The sequence below is a fragment of the Nasonia vitripennis genome, chromosome 1 (genome assembly GCF_009193385.2).
Source record: "Nasonia vitripennis strain AsymCx chromosome 1, Nvit_psr_1.1, whole genome shotgun sequence".
NCBI lineage: Eukaryota > Metazoa > Arthropoda > Insecta > Hymenoptera > Pteromalidae > Nasonia > Nasonia vitripennis.
This window is the reverse complement of record NC_045757.1, coordinates 6,131,167-6,148,932: the sequence shown is the minus strand read 5'-3', so window position 1 is coordinate 6,148,932 and position 17,766 is coordinate 6,131,167. Positions and strand designations below refer to the sequence as shown.

General features: G+C 47.6%; 2 protein-coding genes across 4 annotated transcripts in view; both read right to left on the bottom strand.

The window, feature by feature from the left end:
* Positions 1 to 17,766, bottom strand: part of LOC100121207 (zeta-sarcoglycan) — a 94,641-nt gene that overhangs the window by 22,796 nt on the left and 54,079 nt on the right. The window lies entirely within an intron of this gene.
* LOC107982216 (venom metalloproteinase 2-like) lies at positions 5,746 to 8,925 on the bottom strand. 3 transcript variants are annotated; one of them, XM_031922335.1, is made up of 15 exons: positions 8,817 to 8,925; positions 8,614 to 8,699; positions 8,478 to 8,529; positions 8,320 to 8,334; positions 8,007 to 8,218; positions 7,856 to 7,945; positions 7,587 to 7,773; positions 7,388 to 7,499; positions 7,188 to 7,317; positions 6,925 to 7,121; positions 6,750 to 6,847; positions 6,558 to 6,684; positions 6,349 to 6,492; positions 6,031 to 6,274; positions 5,746 to 5,971 (listed from the first exon to the last, which is right to left on the bottom strand). In XM_031922335.1, exons 2-15 carry the CDS (start codon positions 8,671 to 8,673, stop codon positions 5,846 to 5,848), a joined length of 1,794 nt encoding a protein of 597 aa, XP_031778195.1. In that variant the 5' UTR covers positions 8,674 to 8,699; positions 8,817 to 8,925; the 3' UTR covers positions 5,746 to 5,845. The 3 variants fall into 3 exon arrangements, with proteins under 3 accessions (XP_031778195.1, XP_031778194.1, XP_016845742.1); XM_031922334.1 differs by having other exon boundaries at positions 8,614 to 8,834; XM_016990253.2 differs by lacking the exon at positions 8,320 to 8,334 and having other exon boundaries at positions 8,614 to 8,833.

The window sequence follows — 17,766 nt, the reverse complement described above, 5'->3', positions numbered from 1 at the left end:
CCGAACCGTGTATAGGAAAAAAAGGAGAGGATAAATTCGTGCCATATTATCCGGTGCAGCGTAATGGGAAAATGATCGGCACGTGAGACATAAAATATTCAATAACGCGCGAGCGCGCGGGTCCCATAACACGTCGCTATATACTCGAAAATTAACAGCCCGCGAGAGAGAGAGAGAGAGAGAGAGAGAGAGAGAGAGAGAGAGAGAGAGAGAGAGAGAGAGAGAGAGAGAGAGAGGACGTCGGTTGAGAGGAGATCGAGGCTAACGGATGCTAATTTAATTGACCCCTCTATAGTGTGTGTGCATCATGAGCTGCGCCTCGTGTAGGCTCGACGAGTTTTTCAATCGAGCGCCGAACGGCGTTGAAAATCAATCGGTTATAGTTTGCGTCACACACATCAGCTCGCGCGCAAATGTCGGGAATATTCAACGCGGCACACGTCGCTTTTACACACACGGGCATATCGCGTGGTCTGCGGCTCCTTCCGGAATTGGCTCGTAAGTTTTGGCTTTTCCGAAGAGCTGAATGATTTATCGATCGAAGCGATCGCGCTTTGGATGTGCGCAGCAGTGTGTCTATTAATACAGCCTTATCCTCCGCGAAGCTGTCAATAATTCAGACTCTCGACTCTCGTGATCCAGTTTCCTCTCCTGCTTTTGGACCGGCGGGTGTATTGATTTTTCTATATTTAATAGTCCCACCCGCCGACTCGAGCGATTCAATCTCGAAAGCCCAATGCACGTCCAAACTGTACACAGTTTGCAGAAATTCACGGTAATTAGTGGTCTTTGGCGTAGGTATGACCGAGAGGCTAGATTTCGCTTTATACGAGAGACGAGGTTCGTTGGTCGTCCGATTGCCGCGTAGTACATCTCGGCACTGCTTCGCGGTTTATCTCCGGCTACCGCAGAGGCGAACAAAGAAATAATTCGAAGCCACCGCTGCTGTTGGAAAAACAAGCGGTGGTTTTATCAGAACGTCGACACTCGCACGCTCAATCCCGAATTAGCCCAGTTGTCGGACAAACATAACGGCTCATTTAGCCCGAATGCGACGCATATGATAAATCGGCTTTCGCATAATTCAATAGCTCTCTCTCTTTCTCTCTCTCTCTCTCTCTCTCTCTCTCTCTCTCTCTCTCTCTCTCTCTCTCTCTCTCTCTACTGTGTTCGAGCGCTTTCGCCGTATAGACGCGGGCAAAAATTCTATCTCACATCCAGCAGCAGAGTATACTCCGGCGTATTGTTACAAGAGATCTACGCAGGCCTCGAATAATCCCGTGTAAAACGTAAAACCACAAACGAAAAAAGTGCTGCAGTAGTCGTCCCCGGGAAATTTCAATACTGCACGTAGAGCCTCGTCTACTCCGGTGTTCCAAAGGACACGCGAGCGAGCGTTTTATTAGGACTCGCGTTACGAGCCCCTCTCCCAGCTCTGCACTAAAACACTCGTTTATGTACGCGACTGTGTGTGTCTAGGAAAGAAAGTCGTAGAGGAGAGAAAATAATTCCGCAAGTCCCAAGAGACGACCACCTACGGTTATACGACTCGTTCTCCTGTAAATCATTCGCCTCTTGTGTGTCTCGATGCAAAAAAAGAGCGAAGAAAAAGGAGAGATAGTCCGATCGTCCATCCACGATTAAGTCCGGCAGCTGGATTATACACAGAGAAGCGCAGCTGCGGTCTCGGGATTCCTCGGGAGGCTCGTTACACACCCCGCGCGAAAATTCGGCGTCGTGCCAAATTTCCCTGAGATATTAGCCGCAATTGTTTGCCGAGAGAGAGAGAGAGAGAGAGAGAGAGAGAGAGAGAGAGAGAGAGAGAGAGAGAGAGAGAGAGAGCAGCGCTTAGTCCGGGACAATAGCGCCGGAGAATCGAGGCCTGATGCGGGTGTGTATTAAGAGCGTGGAAAATCCAAGGGAGGTTTGCACTTGGTGCAGCGGTACACTTGATCCAGAGGATCGAAAACTCTGGTGCTATTCGTGTGTCGTCGAACGATTAGCTCAATTCTCCGTAGTAATCCACGCGGATGTACAGTACACTCCGGAGTTTGAATTTACGAGCCGTACGTCCGAGGCTGCAGTAAATCAATCGTCCGTATTTGTCAGTAGTACAGCTCAAGACACGGGCAGCCATTCATTATACACATATACTATGCGCGATGTCTGACCATCAGAGCGACGTTGTTGTTATTGTTATACCCCCATAGCACGACATGCAGGAAAATTCCTCCAATAAAACAAGACGCTTTATGGCACGGGATTAACGCCAGACTCACAATGCACCGGGGCCATATAGAGAGGATGGGGAACGGGGGCAGTTTCGGAAGTTCGCTAATGGAATTAGGCTGTGTACCGCTGCTGCGCTGCACACACCTCCGGAAACGCGAGACGCCTATTTAAGCTCTTAGGCTGGTGTATCGTGTTCTTAGCCAAGAGTTTCCTTGAGAGAGAGAGAGAGAGAGAGAGAGAGAGAGAGAGAGAGAGAGAGAGAGAGAGAGAGAGAGGCCGTGGTAGTCCAATTATATAAATACACAGCGCTTATTCGGAAGCCCTCGAGCATGACTCCGATGAAGCGCTCGTCGATCATCTCGATTATGCTCGGAAACTTTGCGCCCGTGTCTATGTAAGCTCTGTGTCTAGGGCCATTGTTGCAGTTGTAAAGGTGAATATGTTTTATTTACACGCAGCGAAGTAGTCATCAGTCGGAGAGTCGTGTTCCGTTTACTTCGGAGTCGAGAGACAGAGACTATAAACGGATTAGCCGCGCGCTGCGCGCGAGGACGGGAGAAAAAGAGTAATCCGGATAATGGAGCATCCTCGCGATTCGTCCCGTCGCTTTGTGCTTTCGATCGCGTGTATACGCTCTATCGAGTTTTTAATAACAACAACGCCGGCGATATTTAAAAAGCCTCTCAGCCGTGAAACTCTCGATACACACACGCACACATGCGCGAACAAAAAGCTTCCGCCCGAGCGAGCCGCGAAATCGCGCAAGCTCTCGGCAAACATCGAGCTTGCGCGCGAGCGATCGAGCGTGCATCATCCGGTAAGCTCTGGCAGCATAGTGCCGCGAGCTGTTTGCTAATCTTACGAGGATATTTTTGGTCGGTTGCACACGAGAGAGAGAGAGGCCGTATAGCAACAGGTGGCGCTGCTTCTTTTCGCCCTCCGATCCGCGAGCTCGTGACTTATTATTACACGGGGAAAATGTATAAGCGATAACACGTGTGTTACATCGCTGTACACTGTTCGTCTGTGTGTACGAATTCGAGGGACGCGCCGCGGAAACACGCGAAGCTCTCTCGAGCTGGACAGCAGCGGCTCGAAGGTGAAGATAGTTCGCGCGACTGGAATCTCGAGACTCGCGCTTTTAGGTCGAGTTAGCCGCGGCGCGGGAACTTCCGTAATGCGTTAATCCGCTGCGGGCACGTGCTGCTGCACAGTCGTACAGGTATTCTCTCTCTCTTCCTCGCCGCGAATGACTGGACCACTACCGTCTCTCTCTCTCTCTCTCTCTCTCTCTCTCTCTCTCTCTCTCTCTCTCTCTCTCTCTCTCTCTCTCTCTCTCTCTGCAGTACAACTATGCTCCGGGAGATAAGCTAGCAGGGGTATAGAGACACTCTATGCGGGAGGATTCGAGGTCATGGGAATATCTCGATGTGAAATATCGTGAATTTTCAGCTGGAAATTACATTCGAGCCCTGCGCACGTCTCCCCGACGAGTCAAAGACTGCTTTTTATACATCCAAGCTCTAGTATAGACAGTCCGAAAAAAAAGAGAGCACGGAAAGGTGTCTCGCAATTACCTGGCGCGTATATATATATATATATATATATATATATATATATATATATATATATATATATATATATATATATATATATATATATAACGCGAGGGCCGCGCACGAATAAACAGAGAGAAGGCGGCGGCCAGATGCCCGGAACGGAGATAATGAACGGCAGGCCGGAGATTGATTGATTGGCTCGAGGCTGCTCCGTGCAAACAGCGCACAGATCTCTTGTTTTATTGCGATCCGGCTACGCGTGAATTATTGACTCCTGCGCGCGTGCGGGGCCGGCCCACGAGCCGCTGCGAATATTTCTGATTACGCGTCAGCCATTATGAAGATTCACGCTTTCGTTCTTTTCAGCCACTCCGACGGCGCTGTGTGCATCTCGCGGGTGAAGAAAAAAAAGTAGAGTCGACACGTATACGCGCGGTATAGAGAGGGAGAATCGACGGGCGAACGGCTGCCGTAAATTATTCAGCCGTCGCTTTTTTTCGCGCTTGCGCGTCCCCCACGGACGTCCGCCTTTTCTTCTCTCTCTGCTGCTGCGGCGCGCGGTAGAGACTCGAGCTTTTGTGTAACGAGACAGTGGACACGCGGTCTACGGCTGCGACAGGTAGTAGCGGACCGAAAATTTAATGCGCTTCTCTGCTCTTTTCCCCCGGAAAACAGTCCTTCCGATCCATTCTATGCAGACTATCACGTGCGCGAATACGTGTGTAATGAAGAGTTGTGGAGTCGATTGTTGCACGAAAAAAAGTGAAAGATTTCGCAATTAGAAGCATCGACTAGAAGAAGCAAAAAAAAACGAGCAATCGTCATCCCGCAATGCATACGAAAAAGCTCGAATCATCCTAGAGAGAGGGACGGAATTATTCCGCAAGCCGACGGGGGAGAGAAGATTCATGAAAATTCAAATCCAAGAAAAAGAGCGACGACGAAAAAAGCGCAAGAGAGAGAGAGAGAGAGAGAGAGCGTGTAGTAAGCAGTGAGAATTCGCAAGGGACGAACGCGATTATATCGTAGAGCGCGAGAGAGGGATTCCGCTTTTTATGCAAATTTATGCGCGCGGCCACAAAAATAGAGCGATTAGAGCGTAGAGAAGAAGAAGCGACGCTCTGATGAAACTGCCGGCGGGGGTGTATCGTTCAATTTGATTTGCGGGAGGGAACAATTTTTCGCGCGCTGATGCTCCACACTCGCACGGGATTATTATTATTATCGTACTATTCGCTTCGCGTAGTTTGAATAATTTGCGCGGATCCGTTTTTTTAAGGTCGACTGCGCTGCAGAACTAGACGGATCGCTCGCTCTCGCGGCGTATTGTTCCTTTTTCGCGAAAATTCATTTTCCAAATCACGTGGAAGTATCGAGTGTGTCCTCTGTCGCGAGGATAAAAAACTTTATCGCTAGATCGATATTTACTGCCGCGCCGCCCGTCTATGCTATATACGATAGCATCGGCTTATTGCGCTATAATCTCGCCGGGATAACTGTATTTTTTACGATTGCCGCGCACTGAAAAAAATATAATCTTATCTCTTTCGAACGCCGAGATCGAGCTTGGAATTATAAAGTGAATCTCACGGTGTAATACGCGATCTCGAGTGTATTAAACGGCGATTATATTTTATATGGAACACGAGATTTCGTAATTTCGGCGGTTTATTAAAGCCGCACGAAGCCGCCATAATTAGGCCTCGACGCGAAGAAGAACTGTAAAACTTGGCGCGGCGCCTTTCATCTGGATGCAAATCGGGCGATAGAGCTCGCTCTCTCGTAAAGCCAAGCTGTTGAGGGAGGAAAAACGAGCGGCCCAACTGCTGCAGACTCTCTCTCTCTCTCTCTCTCTCTCTCTCTCTCTCTCTCTCTCTCTCTCTCTCTCGTATAAGAGGGTTGTTTCGCTGCGCCGCAGTCGAAACACTCTCGCACACGTATTATACACACGATGTGGAGGATAAAAGGTTTATTGTAAACATCGTATACAATAGTTGTTGACTAAACATTAGTCATGCACGTACGTTCGATCGACGTAGCGATCGTTTTTTGTTTCACGAAAGCAAAAAAGAAGGTTTATATTGCCGCCATCGTCCTCGACGACCAACCGGTGGCTTGGTTCCCAGCTCGAGTTCGACGGTGCTCTCGTCCTCGCTGACGCATCTGGCGTTGATGCAGTGCTGGAATCAACCGATCGGTATCAACATCCTGATCATAGAGAGGATAGGGGGAGACTCACCATTCCTGTGCCACAGGGTGTGCCTTCTGGTACCGCAGCGTAAGGTGCCATCATGCAGACGTTGCTGTTCTGCTTGGTACAGTAAAGCTGGACGCAGTCGTTGTCCTTGGGAGCTCGGTCGCAGGAGTGCGTACCCATGATCCTGTCGCACTGCTCAGTTCTGGAGAAGACCTTGCCCGGGAGTATGCGAGCGACTGGCTTCACCGTCTCTGGGGTGTTGAAGAGACACTGCGCTCTTTCCAGGCTGGTGGATTGAGATTTGAGAAAGTTAGTATCTATCGATTGATTTTGAGGATTAGAAATGGTTTGAGGGCTTACTTGGTGAGGAACTTCTTGATGCTCGACTCGCTGCAGTTGGACCATATGAAGCTCTTGTTGCTGACCGTCAGCTTGTAGGACATGATGTAACCGTCGTCGACTGGACACTGGTTTACGTTGGTGGCACTGTGCGAAGCTCCCATTCTGCGTTTTACACAACGATTGTTAGTTCTAATCGTGAGCATCTGATGCGGTTCGAGTATACTCACAGGTGACCGATTTCGTGAGCGGTTGGGATGATTCCACTGAAGCCACCCTGATCCTCTACGATTCCTACCGCTTCCATGAGACCCTCGTCGCCGTCGAAGGCGCAGGCGCCGGTGTAGTAGGCGTATCCTGTGAATATTTTGTTGCTTATCGTTGCTCAACAATATAATTCAGTATTAGATTGAAGTAGATACCTAGAGTGATGCATTCCTTATTCAGTCTGTTCGTCATAACACGGCACACGTACTTTCCGTCCTTCAAGCAATGCGGTGAGAATTGACACATGTCGTAGCTAGCGTACACGTAAAACACATTCAAAGATCAAGTTACTGCATAGGATTATGATCCAGCTAGGAGTTGATCACTTACGGAGACATAGTGATGACCATATCGTACAGGACTCCTAATCTCTTCATCGTCATCGACTTATCAGCGTCGTTATAGGTGGTCTCCGGGAAGAAGAACTGCGACTTGTTTCTCAGAGCGGTAGTAACTTCGATCTTGTTATTCACATTTTCGGTTACGTTCACGTGATTCTTCGCTATGTACGGCGTGACGTTGTGATCCTAACTCAGCAAAAGTAGTTCATAAGTCTCTTCATATACATTGTTTCAGACCACCACTTAAATTACCTCCGACAGGATGATAGCAGCGATGTTCAGCCTCACATCTGGACTCCGGAAGACACGGTACCTCAGATCGACCGCATTCCAGTAAGAAAGAACGTAGTCCACCACGCTGTCGAAGTCCTGCTTGAACACACTGCAAAATCCACCAAATTATCATCATCTACACGATCCACAAGAAAAACTGCACACGTTAGTTTCCTTACTCGAACAACGTCGACTCCAGTATAACCAACACCTGAGGATGAATGATATCCGGTACAGCATTACTAGCCTTACGAGCCGCGCGTTTCTCCCTCACGGGTAGTCCCTTGCTTCCTGAATCAGAAATTCCGTCACACATGCAGCCACGTCCATATCGCAAAGTTCCAAGCTATATATAGCACAGGCGCACAATGCACTTACCCGCCTCGGCTTTCTCGCTGCTCGGGAGCTTGAACACGACGTGGTGGTGCGTGTCCTCGAGATCCTGATGGTATACCGAGCGATTGGATTTCAAAAATTCATCGCGAGCTTGACGCTTCTCCCTACTGAACTGGCTGCGCAGACGTTTCGGTAATGGACGGATCGCGTAGTCGTCGATCACACCGTGCTGAGGTGGAAATATTTTTTTACTAGCATATGAAGGATTTTTAAATTTTGGATTTGGTGAGAGGTTTCGGATGTGTACGTACGATAGCGGCATTGCCGTCTTCCTCGTCCTTGATAACCAGAGCGGCCAGGTTCTCCGGGTCTTGGTAGAAGTTGTGCTCGGACTTGATCGCCTATACGTTAAACCAACTTCGTTAATTTCAAGTCGAACCTTCCAAGGATTTAGAATCTTACATTGTGAACGCGTTCGTATTCGACTCCAGACGGCGCACTGGTGTTAGATCTGGCCTTAAAGACCGGGGTATCGACTCCAGCGAGAAAACTGTCGGTCGGCTCGAGGTAGAGAGTCATGTCTCGTTCGAAGCTCGTCAGTCGGACAATGCGGTGATCGGCGCTTCTTTTGTGCTGGGCATGGGCCACTGGGACCACCTCGTAATCTGGTACCGCTGTTTTTTTTTCATACAAAATATCGATGAATATTCGTGTGCTTTTGCTGTAAATGCATTGATTTTTGCATTTGCGAAAAACGTGACAGCTGAGACATTACGTTTTGCGAGAGCAGCTTTTTTTATCCGTATGTACGAGGTGTTGGAAGGATATACGAGGAAAATAAATTTCAACGAATTTCCGAAGGTGCGTGTGAAATAAAAGAATAATATGATTTCGTATAAGTAAGAGTAAAGCTCGAACGATACGTGTACTTACCGTTTTTACCGAAGATGGAATGAATTTCCTTCTGGGTCATTTGCTCGTGGACCTAAAATTCGAAGGTTGACAGTGTATCATACGAAGCCGGTGAAATTCGTGAAAAATAAAGAGTTACGGGTTTGTTCGTATTTACCTTGCTTTTACGTCCCATGACGGCGACCACCGCACACAAGAGTACGAAAACTTTTTTCATTTTCGGATTGATTTCTTTTCTTGCAGCTATAAAACCAAGATCTTGAGTCGAATCAACCGAACCAGCACCAGATAACCCGAAGAAAGCACGTACCGATTCGCCACGGTGTATAGCGACGGTAAGACACACGTCTATGTACTTACCTGTTCAATAGAAGAATGACCCGGTACGACGTTCCCCGAACACGACGCCAAAGTGGACCGATAATCGTCCGGTCACGACGTTATAAGCTTCGCCGCTCCAAAAGCACAAAACAGAATATTCGAAATATTTGCACATGTCGATAACACTAGCGCGCAAAAACTTCCGATTTTTCAACCATCGCGAGCACACTATATCATCTTTGTCAAGTTCAATACACACACGCGTCGTGCCCGTCGTTATCGACGTCATGTATAAAATATTAATTTGCGCAAGTTACGTAAACGAGACTAATTTTCTCACGCTTTAACACAACGCGCGCGCGAGTGTGAATCGAAGCTCCGCGCGAATTCGGCGGTAAACTCATGGAATTTAACCGTCGCTATTGTGACTGCAAAAAGAGCGACAGACGCTCGATTCGTCACGTTAAATGCTATTAAATATTTTTATTGTATACCCGACGACGATTTCGTTGTATAAAGCGTGTCTTTCGGGGAGTTCGAGAAACTCGTGAATTCTGACCTTCTCACTCGTGAATTCTCGCGAGATAAGAGCACGAATCGTACTGACGCAGTGTCACGCTTAATTACTGCATGAATGACGGAGATTATCAATTCAAATTCGGAATCATTTCAACAAGAACGCAACGACGGTTCGGATCATCGATAAAGCATATAACGCATTAACGCGTATACAGTGTTTTCGTGGAATAAGCCGCGACCTACGCATAGCCTCAGAATCAAACCCACAAAGCTCCGACGATCGAATTTTTCCCAAAGAGAGACTACCTTTTTATCCTATGCTCGGCGCGATCTTATGTACACCAGCCTTGTTTGGAGGCTCGCGAGAGAAAGTAGCACAAGCCGCGAGGAGGAGAGCTGCGTTTTCTAAACAGCATGGCAGATGAGCTCGAGTGTCTCAACCTTTGTTTGGCTGCTTTTTCTCCCTGAAAATTTCAGCAAAGAGCTGCGGAGGATTCTCTTTTTTTCTCCCTCCACCCATCCGGAATCTTGGCCGATACTGCGAACGACACTTTGCCGCTGCGGCCATTGACGCGAGAATTCGCCTTATCGCGGATGGACTAGAAGAAAGAGCGACGACTGCTGCACAGCGCGAGATAAAGGCTACTGTGCCCTAGAGGAGAAAGGAGCGTGTGTATAAGCCTCTTTATTTCGAGGACGAAATCTTTTTTTTCCGATAAATGTATGAATTTGTACCGTATATTCGTTTATGTGTCTTTCACGAGAATAATACGTACCGGAGGATTCCGGCAAATACTGTACACGAGCGCCGGTAACGAGCGGGAATATCACAAATATAACTCTGTTCTAGCGTGAATATCATTGGCGTTTTCGAATTACCGGATGAAAAGAGGCGCATTAACTCTCGTACGCTCGTTTGCGATTGGTGCGAGTTTTCGAAAATATTATACACGCTCCCCAAGCGTTTTCTCATCGCTAATGAATTAATTAAGCGATTATTAGCGCCGATCGCATTATATCCCATCGCGGAGTAAATAATTACCGACTAAACACGTAAGCGCCGGTCAATTTATTTATCAACGCGGGAATTTAACGCCCGATGCGATAATAACACCGTGTTTAAACAACTCGATTTTAGCTCGTTAATCTCGTTAACCAATTCCAACACAAAAATCTCTTACACTACTCCGACAAAAGAATCGTTGCGTTCATTAAGTGAAAGAATTCCCGCGGCGTAACTTTATATATAGTATACCGCGTATACACTCGATGGCGTCCGATGAGGACGACGGAAATCGAGTATCCGCCTCGTCGAAACTCCTTCAACTCCCGCAAACGATTCGGCTCTCTGTCGGCATTGTAGCCGATCATCCGAGAGTGAGAGAGAGAGAGAGAGAGAGAGAGAGAGAGAGAGAGAAGTACGTCGCGTTCATTGTCGATCTCCGATAGGCAACTTTCCCGAAAGGCCGATGACTATGTGCGGAGAGAGAAGAAAAGTCTGATGCATATACGAACGAGCTCCAGTGCTTTTGTCGCGGGATCCGCATTGTTTTCCGCCGTCGTCCATCTCGTTTTCTTTACTCCTTTTTTCTCTCCTTTTCTGGTCGGAAGGCCGAGCGTGCGGTTTTTCGATGCGCCGCATACTCTCGCCGAATTGGTTTTAGTTTGACGGACGAAATGAGCGAGAGAGAGAGAGAGAGAGAGAGAGAGAGAGAGAGAGAGAGAGAGAGAGAGAGAGAGAGAGAGACGGAGTTTATATTTTTGCCGCCGGGCAGGATTAATTAGGGGCCGCTGCCGAATGTACGGGGAAAGTCGAGGGCGTTTTCTTCTTTTTTTTTCTTATTCGAGATAGTTTTGCCATGGCTTTTCTGGCATATAATTTACGATGTATGAAAAAAAGCGGTGATATTCCGGCGATAACAGAGAGCGCGTATACATCTGGATAAATATACGCAAGCTGCCTCATGATATCAGAGCGAGAGCCAAACAAAGCAGCGGCAGCGGCGGTTCTCTGAAAAACAATCAAGAATCCTCGAAAAACACTCATTAAACCGCTCTCGGATCTAGTAGTCTCACAGGTCAAAAGGGAAATCATCGAGCCGCAGCCGCCTCTATGCCTCGGCCAAAAAAGCTCTCTCACTCTCTCTCTCTCTCTCTCTCTCTCTCTCTCTCTCTCTCTCTCTCTCTCTGCGCAGGGAGATCTTTGTAGGCGCAGCGATCCGAGACGTGCTCGTATAATGAAAAACGAGGCGCATCTGCGGATGTATATATACATCGAGACGTGCGTTTGTCGTCCTTTTTTCCCAGTCCCACACACAAAGCTGAAAGAGATCGCCGCGCGGCGTTTACCTTTGGATTCTCGCACTCGCTTTCGATTTTTCCGATCTCCCCGGTTACGATACTCGATCATTATTATTATTATTGCTACTGCTACTACTGCTCGCAAGTTTATTTCTCTTCTCCCTTATGTGCGTAGAGTACACAAGATTTATTTAATAAAACGCGAGCAAAGAGAGGGAAAAAAGAGGTAGAGACTACCGAGACGGAGAGTCAAAGGAGCTGCGCTTACCTGATTTCCCGGATCCGCTTTCCTAGAGGGAGAGAGTATAGAGGTATCCCGGCTTGCTTTTTTGCGACGTTTAATTTCTTTCCTTTCCACTTTATCGGCTCCGCTGCTGCGCAAGCAGGCATTGGTTTAGACTCTCTCTCTCTCTCTCTCTCTCTCTCTCTCTCTCTCTCTCTCTCTCTCTCTGCTCTGCTCTCGAGCCGCGGCAGTTTGTTTGCGGCTTTTTCATGTTCCTTTTCCGCGTAGCTCCAGGGCTGGGGTTCTTTCAAGGAGCAGTCGCTGACTCCGGCTAATTGATTCAATTACCGAGGACTTTTGATGTTGCCGCGCGCGCACGCGGCTTGATTACACTGTCTGAATAATATTCTCTCTCTTTTAGCCGCGAGCGAGTCGTGCGCGATTTTTCTAGGAACACAATATCGAGAGCTGAAGCTACTGCGTAATTTTAAATCTGTCGCGCCTGCATAATAATTCCTCGGGCTTTATCGCAAGCTCGCGCTTCCGATAATTCGCTCCCTGCGCTCGTGAGCTTCCAATTGATTACCCCCCGAAAACTTGCGCCTGATAAATTTCTTTTCCGTACATACACACATGCTCGATATTGTATAATAATAACAGGAAGAAGAAGTCAGCGAGTGGAAAAGTTAATTGATAAATTTTCATGCCCGCGATCGAGCTAAAAGCTCCCAGATGAATGTCGTCGTCGCGACGAGTACTTTTCCACGTATCAAGACTTCTTCTTCTTCTTCTTAGCCCTCTTTTTCCGCCGGCTCGTATTCAAATGGAATCGCGCGCGGCTGCGATTCTTCACCATCAAAGAAACTTGCGCGCGCGGCTTCGAGAGAGCCCACGGGGACGATCTACCGGGATTTCGAGAAAGCGATTTTCCGGGCAATTTTCTCTCTCTCTCTCTCTCTCTCTCTCTCTCTCTCTCGCGCGCCTTCCATCCCACTATATGACGTTATTCACAATACACGTAATCTCGCGGCGCATCGAAGCCGTTGCGGCGGTTGAGATTTTTTAAAGCCGCGCTAGTGGCAGCAATTAAAAAGGCCTCTCGGTAAACGTAGCGCTTATTTAATTATGGCGTAAAAAACGAGGAGAAAGGAAACGGCTAGAGTGAGAGGGTGGGAGAGACGAAACTGTCGCGCAGCGGCACGTAATCGCGCAAAGTTCGCACGTAGGATCGCAGCTGCGCTCGTAACTTTTCGACTAAATAAAGCCCGAGTTTGAAACCTCGACGCGTTCAATAATACATACGACTATATACATACATACACCCGCGTTGTGTACAATACATGGCCATGGCTGTGGGCGCGTTGTGTCTTATTTTTTCGGATTTAAAGCCCCCACCCCCCCTCCATAACCTCGTAAAAATGTTAATAGCTCTTCTTTCTTCTTGTTTCTCCGCTTTTTTTCTTCTTTTTCAACTAATTGGAAGGACCAATGACACGGCAGCGGCGACGGCGACGCTGGCGGCGTCTTCCAAATCCCCCCACGATTTAACGGCCGCGAGTTATGAGATAAGAGAGCCGCTAGCAGTTCCGTATATATAGCCCCCCACACACACACAGAGACACACACACTTCGTGCGGGAAATATAAATGTTTCCGTATATCAGCCGAGTGAATTTACGAGAAGCTTATATAACGCTCGCGGCTTTTAACTGTTTTTGCGCTATATATATCGACCGCGCGCGCACTCGATTTATCGTCGGTTATTGTAAAAAAAAAAAAAATAGAGTAAAAAGAGGGAAGCGAGATCGTCACAGTGAATCGAGTCGGCGTACGGTCCGACGCGCAGCTCTGCTCTTTTAATTATGCCCCGCAAGCTGTGAACAGCTTCTTTTCAAAGAAGCCAATCCGATTTTCGGGTAATACCTACTTTTCGACAATACACAGCGTGCGCGTAAATCCTCGTGAATTACGATAACTCTCTCTCTCTCTCTCTCTCTCTCTCTCTCTCTCTCTCTCTCTCTCTCTCTCTCTCGCTCGCTCGCCGCGGTGTAATTTCCCGTTCGGCAATTCGACGGATTCGAAATATGCAAATACGCGCGCGCGTATCGGTTAAAAATAAGATTAATTATTAATTCTCGACGGTAGATAGTACAGCTCGAGTTCTATTTGAAAAATCGCCACTGTTAACGCCCGTAGGCTATACGTGCGCGCGTACGTGTGTGTGTGTGTGGTACGTACGCGGGCGGGCGTCCATCAGAATCTCCCGCGAGCCAGGAATATAATTGGGCAGCGGTAGTCTCGAGCGCAGATAAGCGGGCGGATTGTTCTCCGGCAATACGGGAAATTATTTTCGGTTTGATCGCCATTATATAGCCCTCTCTGTGTTATGCGCGCGCGTCAGACGGTTAGCGCGCCTTTTTCCGAATTAATCGTTAATCCGAGCCGCGATGGGAATAAAGCACACGCGTGTACTACTAGTAATAGTATATAGTGTACCCAGAGAGAGAGAGAGAGAGAGAGAGAGAGAGAGAGAGAGAGAGGGGGAGAGAGAGAGAGAGAGAGAGAGAGGGAGAGAGAGAGAGAGAGAGAGAGGGAGAGAGAGAGAGAGAGAGAGAAAGGGATAAACAAGCCCAGGTATAGCAAGACAGCAGCAGGCAGCGCAGCGTATAAAGTCGTTCTCGTTGGAATGCGAGAGAGAGAGAGAGAGAGAGAGAGAGAGAGAGAGAGAGAGAGAGAGAGAGAGAGCGGCACGGAGCCCTTAAATAAAGTACATTCATAATCTTTACGCTCGCTCGCTCGCGAGGCTCCATAAACACACAGAAGCCAGCAATTTCGCGCGTCACGGAGGTATTTTTCCCGGGAATCCAGGTGATTTATCTTTCTGCCCCGGGCTTTATTAAAATAATCGCCGGCGTCTATTAGCCGCGTTTGAATAGCTCGTACAACAATCAGACGTTTAACAATGCGCGCGCAAGCGCCTGCGGATCTCCATCCGAGCAAGCATGTATGTATAGACACGTAGCCACACACGCACATATACGGTTCATCCTCGTGGCGCTATAATATACATAGATCCTCGCGGCCGTAGGACTGTCTCTCGCTCTCGGTATATATAATGTACACACAGGAGGACCAACGCGGGTGCAGTTAGCCCCGTCGCAGCCGCTTATGGCATAATGGCGCACCCGCGGGAACCCTTGCACCGACTACTCGCACTTCTTCGGAGAAGAGAAGCTTCTCGGCAGAGGGAGGGGGGAGGGAAGGCTATATACCGGCGTTATTTACACGGGATCGTGTCGCGCACAGGGTCTCTGCGGGAGTAGCTTCCACTGCTGGGGATTAATACGCCGGGAAGTTGAGCTTCGGAAGAAGACAGTCAAGCTGTGTCAATAACGATTCAGTGGAAGGGTGTGATTGAATTTTTTTTTTAGTAACAATCTTATTTCAGGAAAATTAATGCGTTATTCGGTGATGAGAGAAATTTATCGAATGTACTGAAAGAGTCAGTCAGTTCCAGAAGGGATGCAGTATACAGAAATAGAAAGAATCGCTTCGAGGCGGAGGGACGATTGTCAATGTTTCTCGAATGACTCGCCGAAGAATCGGGTTATCGTCTCATCCAGAGAAGAATCCGAGAGTCGATCGTAGCTGCGCTGTCGCGTCTATCAGAATCTCGTGTCGCTTCGCGCGAAGATAGGCAGAGGAAGAGGACGAATGGGACGCGGTTGATGGGCTGCGCGCGGATTTATTACTCGGGAGAGAGAGAGAGAGAGAGAGAGAGAGAGAGAGAGAGAGAGAGAGAGAGAGAGAGAGCTGCGCGCACGAGAAAAGGCGTTTTTACTCCACGGAATGGGAATTCCCGGCACTCGCGGATGCATTTCTTAAATTTTCGAAATCGCGCGTATTGCGTTCCTGCGGATAATTTTGAAGCGGTTTGTTTTGCTATGAGTTGTGTAAACGGGGAGAGCAGTCCTCCTTACAAATACGGCAAGTTTAATTTATAATTGAACTAGCTTTATTTACAAAAAGCGGACAAAGACAAAAATGTACTCTGACTGTATTTTTATTATTAAATAAAATTAAGAAAGTAGAATATTCAATTCAATCAAACTCGTCGTATGTATTCGTATCATAACAATTTTAATGGACAACAAAAAAACAGAGCGCTCGAAATTTCAAAAACGTGCTGAAAAAGGACCAAACAAAGGAAAAACATCAATGAAAAGCGTCCAATTACTTTGAAAAATTCTACAGATACGTGTATAGTTTTCTCTTCTGCGTGACTGTATCCAAACAACACATCATACATTAACGCGTTTTAACGCCATTTGGCATCTCACGTCATATATTCGCACCCCACATTTATTTCCCGCTCATATAAGCTCCGCATTCGCGATTGAAAATATTTCATTAAAAAAAGAGGAAAAAAGCACAAGACACTCGCGGGTGACGGGATTATCATCAAAAGCTCGCGATTCCCCGGGGGGACGTTGATAATCCTCGGGAAAGTTTCGGCAGCGCAAATCCCACCGCAGAGCTCTCGCGGCCAATAAAAGTCAACATCATGATAATCGCTCGCACAGGCCTGTATACGCGCGTCGCTCTCGATTTTAACGATGACGTCGACGAGTGAAGGAAAATGACGAGGATCATCGGTGATTTTCTTCATTGCCGCATCGGCCGAAGCGATTACGCGTTTACCGGCGAATGACGACGGCAATGCGATAAACATAGTGAAACGGGACGTGTGCGGCTCGTTATTCGCAATTGATTATTCAAATATTTGAATTTGTATTTAAATGTAATTCGAGCCTGACCCCGTGTGTGCCGGACTTTATTGACCGAGCGCGAGAATACAAACGCGCTGCTGTGTTCGTCAGTCTTGCGGATAATCAATTTATGTGGCAATCTATTGTATATTTGCACGGACAACCAATTTTCTGGGCTAATATATTAGCCGTTTTCCCCTTGCTTTTTTCCCATCAGAATTCCCATCAGAATGTGGTCGGTCCGATATAATCGAGGATATTTTACTTTATATGTGTGACAAAAGAACTGTCGACTCCATCTCACTTAAAGACGCGACTTCGGCTCCTCCTCGCACGCAGGATGTCTATAATATTCCTACAGCGCTTAGCACCGAGCCGACGGCGCGGAAAAACTTGATTAATTATCCGGAACTCTGCGATGCAGAACGGGATACGTCCATGTCAAAGCTCCATTAATCACTATTTTATTACACCTGGAAAACGGACACTTTTAATCAGCTCCGATAACGTGTCCCACCTCCATACATCTCATCTCCTCGTCTCGTTACGCTCGTTACCATACACGCACACACACACATCGATCGGTATCAAAGCTCTGCTCTTTTGCGCGGGAAAAACAACTGCGAAAGTCCACGCTTTTGACGCGTTTATGTTTGGCCTGCAAAAGGAGAGAGAGATCGAGCTGCATTTCGGCTTATTTTTCGACGTGAATCATTCGACGGCATAAAAGCCGAAGTATATGCACATACGCTGCCTCGTTCGTTGTGGCTATTTAATAGCCGTGCGTAAAATTTTAAACGAGACGCGCTCGCTTGTGCACTGCGCGCGAGTTCGCTCGCCGCGAGCTTTGATTAATAATGAAAGCGACGTGCATCGAAATTCGACGTCATGAAAGAGATAATATGCAAAACTTTTTCATTTCCTTCTTATTTCCGGGCTTGCGCGTAGCGCAGCAGCAGCGTCGCGGGCGAATTTTTCCCTCGGCGATTGCAGCATCGTCTTTTTGAATTTTTCACTATAACCCTTTTCATCTCTCTCTCTCTCTCTCTCTCTCTCGACAGTGTACACAGTGTATATATAGTACAGTGTGTACGCGTTGTGTTGACAGAAACTCGCTCGCTGTGTATTGAATTAAAAAAAAAATGCTTTGGAAGAGCTGCGTCTGAGCTAGCAAACAA

Bases quoted from the DNA above. Each gene is read 5' to 3' on its own strand.
- LOC107982216 (XM_031922335.1), bottom strand. From the start codon at position 8,673: ATGAAAAAAGTTTTCGTACTCTTGTGTGCGGTGGTCGCCGTCATGGGA. The intron at 8,530-8,613 runs GTAAATACGAAC...TTCGAATTTTAG, and splicing joins TCATGGGACGTAAAAGCAAG to GTCCACGAGCAAATGACCCA. The intron at 7,946-8,006 runs GTAAGATTCTAA...TTTAACGTATAG, and splicing joins AATACGAACGCGTTCACAAT to GCGATCAAGTCCGAGCACAA.